This window comes from Saimiri boliviensis, chromosome 13, assembly GCF_048565385.1.
Source record: "Saimiri boliviensis isolate mSaiBol1 chromosome 13, mSaiBol1.pri, whole genome shotgun sequence".
NCBI classification, from domain to species: Eukaryota; Metazoa; Chordata; class Mammalia; order Primates; family Cebidae; genus Saimiri; species Saimiri boliviensis.
The window spans coordinates 73,726,523-73,732,874 of NC_133461.1; the positions used below are offsets into that span (position 1 = coordinate 73,726,523).

The 6,352-nt window shown below is 37.0% G+C and overlaps 1 protein-coding gene across 3 annotated transcripts in view; it reads left to right on the forward strand.

Moving 5' to 3' along the window:
* The window catches only part of RNF170 (ring finger protein 170), a 52,030-nt gene extending 45,881 nt beyond the window's left edge, over nucleotides 1-6,149 (forward strand). For all 3 annotated transcript variants that reach the window (XM_039463328.2, XM_010330231.3, XM_039463329.2), the window contains one exon: nucleotides 2,945-6,149. In XM_039463328.2, coding sequence (XP_039319262.1) covers nucleotides 2,945-3,214 — 270 coding nt within the window. In that variant the 3' untranslated portion in view covers nucleotides 3,215-6,149. The remainder of the gene's footprint in view (nucleotides 1-2,944) is intronic.
* Nucleotides 6,150-6,352: the final 203 nt, after the last annotated feature.

Consider the following 6,352-nt stretch of genomic DNA (forward strand, 5'->3'; position numbering starts at 1 on the left):
GATTACAGGTGTAAGGCACCATGCCCAGCCTGTGTCTACCTCTTTCAATCACTGTAGACTTTGTGCTGGTTCAGCCCTGTAATCTCTGCTCATGGCAACCACAGTGGCCTCCTCAATTCTACTTTTTTCCCTGCCACAGCAGCCTGATAAATATTTGCTAAACATAAATGAGACCATGATGCTCTCATGTTTGAAAACTTCCATTTTGTTTGTTGTTTGTTTTGAGACAGGGTCTGGCTCTGTTGCCCAGGCTCGAGTGCAGTGGCACAATCTTGGCTTGCTGCAACCTTTGCCTCCTGGGCTCAAGCCATCCTCCTACATCATCTTTCCAAGTAGTTGGGACTACAGGTGCATGTCACCATAACCTGGCTATATAGTTTTTGTAAAGAAGGGATTTTGCCATGTTGTCCAGGCTAGTCCTAAACTCCTGGGCGCGAGTGGTCCCGACCTGCTTCAACCTCCAAAAGTATTGGGATTACAGGCATGAGCCACCGCATGCGGCCCAATGTTTTTGAATGTTCCAACTCCTTACTGTGGCTTACAAGGACCTGCATGATCCGGTCCTTCCTCCTTCTCCAAATCTTCTGTCAACCGCCTCACTCACCACCCTGCAGCCACCCTGCTCTCAGCAGTCAGCACACACACAAACTCCTTGCACCTTAAGGCAGTCACACCTGACACTTCCTTTGCATGGAATGCTTGTCCTTCTGCTGTCATGGTGATTTCAGTCTTTAGATGACAACTGTGTTAAGTAGATCCTCTTTGGAGTTTTCTCTGCTCTATGGCTGCCCTCTGTACCTTTCCTTTCTGGTGTTTATCATGGGTAGCACTCAATTCTTGTTCGTTATCTTTCTCAGTAAACTAAAAGCTTCATAAGGGTAAGGACCATTTTTATTTATTCACCACTGTCAAATTAATTTATTCACCAGTGCCAAATTCGATGCCTTAATGTTTGTTGAATAAATGAATGAGCTACTATTAAGATAAGAATCGATACTGTTGCTCCCAGCCGAATATATTAAGCTATTTAGATGCTTCAGTTTTAAAAAGACGTGTGCTCATGCTCCCTTGTTGTTCTGTGAGGTCGTATGCATTTCAGGGCATACAGTTTCAACTGTTATGAATAATAATGGGTAAATTTACCTATTTTTCATTGAACAGTAAAAAATCTTAATCCAATCATGTTGTCCTCCATAATTGTTTGGGAGCCTCTTCTGTAATTTTGATTCAGCAGTTTTTTTTTACATAGCCACCAGTGACATCTATAGGATGGTTCTTTAAAAATGCAACCTGTTTCAAATTCAGGAGCTACTACTGAACTTTAAAAAGTCATTAAAATTTTTTTCTTTTCGTTTCTTTTCTTTTTGAGACAGAGTCTCGTTCTGTCACCCAGGCCAGAGGGCAATGGTGCAATCTCAGCTCACTGCAACCTCTGCCTCCTGGATTCAAACAATTCTCATGCTTCAGCGACATGAGTAGCTGGGATTACAGGTGTGTGCCACCATGCCCAGCTAATTTTTGTATTTTTGGTAGAGACAGGGTTTCACCATGTTTTCCAGGCTAATCTCAAAACTCCTGGCCTCAAGCAATCTGCTTGCCTTGGCCTCCCAAAGTGCTGGGATTACTAGTATAAGCCACTTCACCTGGCCTTTAAAATTTTTTATTCATATTTTAAAAATGTGAATCATACTATTATTCGATTATTTTTTGTGTCAGATATTTAATGAGTAAAAAAGCCTGGTATGTGATGAAATTATAATAAAGGCATTTAGTTCTTTAATATTCTGCCTCCTTCAAAGTTGGAGTCAGTTTATGCAAAAACATTTCTTACTAAATCATTTCCTATTTCTTGTCTAATTATATATTTTGTATAAATGATGATACCATATTACAAGTGAACAAAATACCTCATAAAAAGAACATAAAGGTGGTCAAAAACATTCTGGCTGTTTGTTAAAGTATCTAAAGTCATTTACGATAAACTTTGTGAAAGCTGTAAGGCTGTTTTGCTTCAAATGTTAGTTCTTCCACAAAACATAGAAAGTGATTATGAAACGACCATTCTTGTACTTTGGTGACCAGTGTTCCAGAATGAGTCACAAGATGATTTTCTCTTGGTCTGGGGGTTTTAAAAACTCTTTTCTCCTCACTTGCTCAGTTATTTTTGTCTCCATGTTCCTCTCAATTTATCTGACTACATAAAATGCCTATCCAGAGTTGGGTGTATGATTGTTACACAGATTGTTAAACATAGCAGAGGAATGACCAGAGGAAGTGATTCACCGGCTGGAATCAGTTTCACCGCTATTTTTAAACTATTTAAACATCAAAGTTCCTATGTCTTTAATGTATAATCACTTCTACATTGGCTGGCAAATTACAAAGGTCTTCATACACAGTATGCCTTTTAGTTATTTTTGTTCTTTTGAATTTTTAGTCTGCTTACCAGGGGACCTTTTAGTTCCTAATAGTCCTTGCGCATACTCAGTTAGTTGTTGAATTATCTCTAGTAGGTTAAGCAGCTGTTCCCAAGATCACCTGGCTAATAAGTGATTGATTTTGAATTCAAACCCAGATCTGTCTGACTTTAAAACTGAGACTTAAGCTGAAGTCTCAGACTAATCCTGTGTTCTAGGTTCTTCGGTTTATTTTACTAACTCAAATCAGATGTGACTTGAGTTTTACATTACTGTATCCCATATATTAAGCTTGATGACACTTTAGTTGCTTTTCAGTTATCTTCACTAAGACCTATTTTGTAAGAACTTGTAAAGAGCAATTTTTAAATATAACACATTAGAAAATATGATATTCAATCAGTGTGTAACTCCTTAATTCACCTTAACTCATCTTAGCAATGTTTACATATTGTAGGAAAATTATATTATTTTGAAATCTGACACATTAGATGCCAAATCATAATATTTGTTTTTCCCTCTACCAGATTATGGAGAGAATTATGGATCTACCCACTTTACTGAGGCATGCATTCAGGGAAATGTTTTCAGTCGGGGGCCTTTTCTGGATGTTTCGCATCAGGATAATACTTTGTTTAATGGGAGCTTTTTTCTATCTTATATCCCCTCTAGATTTTGTACCTGAAGCCTTGTTTGGAATTCTAGGCTTTCTAGATGATTTCTTTGTCATCTTTTTATTGCTTATCTACATCTCAATTATGTATCGAGAAGTGATAACCCAAAGGCTAACCAGATGAATTTTTAAAAAACTAAATTTACTAGGATATCTGAGCTAATGTATAATGTCAAACAGAAGGACCCATGGCAGTATAAAGCAATGAAGCAATGGAGTATTATCTCACAAACATAAAACCACTATAAGACAAACATTTGATAATCATTTGACAAATGCCTAGGAATATATAACTGGAATTTTCACATGTTGCAGGTTCTAATGTTAAGTTTAGAATTATAATGATCTACAGTTGTATCTTGATTCTATGTTGTCTGGAAAAAATATGAAATTACATAAAAAGGGATCCTTTTATCTTTTTCTTTTCCCCAAAATTACTTAGATTAATTGGATGTGTAGTAAAATATTGTTAAATGTACAGTTTATCTACCTTATCCTTCTCAGCGGGTACCTATATGATAATATATAGCTGTGAAATTCATCTAAATATTTTTGTCACAATAAAATATTATACACTGTTGGGGAAAATTCAGTATTTCTTTTAGTGCTAGCTAAGTTTTGTGCATTTGGAGCAGTTTTGCTTTTTCATTCTGGTATAATTATTTGTTATCAGCTGGAACTGAAAGAAGAAACTTGAACTTCATACTTTGGTATCATATTCTAGTTTACAGAACACATTTTAATCAATAGAATTAAAATGAAAAACCTTTATCTCCCGTCGGCACACTTGATGTTCACAGTTATGACATTTAAACAAGAGTTCATCCTTTCATAGTAGCTATAAAAGTAATTTATAAAGGGAGATTTTTTAGGAACATGGGTGATACTGTAAACACAAAGTAGCCTGATGCATTTCTGAAGAACGTGGATCTTCATGTCTTTGAGCATCAAAGCCCATAGGAAGGTACAGGGAACAGTATTTACATTTGACAACAGAAATTACCAGTTAACTGTGGCAACAGATTGGACAAACTTGGTTAGTTTTCTGTTGTCAGAAATTTTTATAATACTGTCTTAAGGCTGGGCGTGGTGGCTCACACCTGTAATCCCCAGCACTTTGGAATACTGAGGCAGGTGAATCACTTGAGGTCAGGAGTTCAAGACCAGCCTGGCCAACATGGCAAAACCCCATCTCTAGTAAAAAAAAAAAAAAAAATACAAAAATTAGCTGGGTGCAGTAGCAGGCGCCTGTAATCCCAGCTCTGAGGGAGGCTGAGATAGAAGAATTGCTTCAACCATGAGGCAGAGGTTGCAGTGAGCTGAGATTGCACCATTGCACTCCAGCCTGGGAGACAAAGCAAGACTCTGTCTCAAAAACAACAACAACAACAATAACAACAACAACAACAACAACAAAAAAAAAAAAAAAAAACCACATACTGTCTCAAGATGGAAGCACACAGCCCAGATTCATGTCTTGAGCCAAACAAGTGAATGTATCTTAAGACTCCATACCACACAGTATTGAGAGGTCTGACTCATTTTGGCTGTCATTGCTCATTAGTGAATGTATGATGGCAGGATGTGAGGGGATGCGCAGGAGTCAGTGTTAGCATTGTCATCTGAGATCACTGTTATTAATAATCCATTAATTTATTAGTGAGCCTCCCTATATGCAGACTGGGCCAAGGAGAAAATCTGTCACATTCTCTCTAATCAGATCAACTACCAACTAATAAGATTCTGAATGAAATATCAGTATGTGTTTTTCTAATTCGGACCTAGGACAGAGCTGTTGCTTGTCATAGAGAAAGACAATAATGCTTAAACATAGCACATTATAATTAAAGCAGTTTCTCATATACTTTTCATTTTATCCTTTGGACAATTTTGTGAGGAATGCAGGGCACCACCTTCCCTTTCGTAGATGCAATCCCCATGCTATTGATTAAAGTGTTTTTGAATGAAGTCACACAACATACAACTGATCAAAGTGGCATTAAATCAAAATGTCTTAGAAGGGCTCCTGCATAGGATGTTTAGGTAGACATGAAGGTTAAGAGGAATGGCAAGAGAGAAACTGGTTCTCTAGAAGTCTTTCATCCTACCTTATTCCTTCCATCAGAGTAAGACGGCTTAAGCGCTCATAAGAGGAAAGGTCTGTAGGGATGATATGTAAAGACTGCATGAATCCTAACTCTACACTTCCAAATCAAATAGCTAACAGGGTGGCATACATCACAGAAAAACATTTCAGTGGCAATCACCAACTTGAAAAGCAAATGAGTAGGAGTTTGTCAAACTGCCATGTACCAGACTGGAAATGCATTTCTTACCAATTATACATTTGGTGTGGGGGGGATGGTGATGTCATTTTTTGACAGGATTTTATTTTGTGTGCATGTGTTCTGCTCCAAGTGTCACATTTGTGGTTACAATAATTATAATATTTGGAGTTACTACTAAGACTTTCCTGAAAGAGGTGTATTGTACCAAATTTTGTAACATAAAAAAATTCTAAATGATCTTAAATCTTGTTAAATTGTGAAAAGGGTAAATGCTAACATCTCAGAAATTTAGACCTGCTTATTGTCATCTTTATTGATCTCTGATGATAAATGCAGAAGGGATCTGAGAATTTTTAAAGCAAGTAGAGTCAATCAATGTTTTGAACATCATAGTAATACTTATGTGATTCAGAGTTAAATCATATAAATCAAAGTAACAATTTGGATTTTTTAACAACGATATCATAACTGTCATAAAACAGATGGTCCAACCCCAGGAGCAGATAATAACTTGGGCAGCTCTGTGGGGAACCAGATGAGGGAAACAACTGTTATAACTGCCCACTAGAACAGTGGTTTCAACTGCTACAATTCTCAGTGTTTCAAAGGTACAAGGGAAGAAAGGTCGTGTGGATCCCTTGTGGCTGTGCAGATACCTACCTCACAGAGTTGTTGTAGAAGACTGGTAGTTTGGTTCAAACCTTGTGATTAAAGAGTTTGTCAAGCATTTTATTCTTTGGAATAAAAGCAACATATCTGAAAAATTTTAAAGGTGTTGTTTTTCTGTTTCTTTAACATTTACTTTCAGAACTCCTGAAAGAGCATTTGGTATAATGGTTGCAGTGGCTTTCGTTATCACTAATGGACATCCAATAAATATCTCATCACATTTCTAATTAATTTTGTTAGGTTGTTTGTTTGTTTGTTTGTTTGTTTGTTGGTCAGAGACAGGGTCTCACTCCATTGCTCATGCT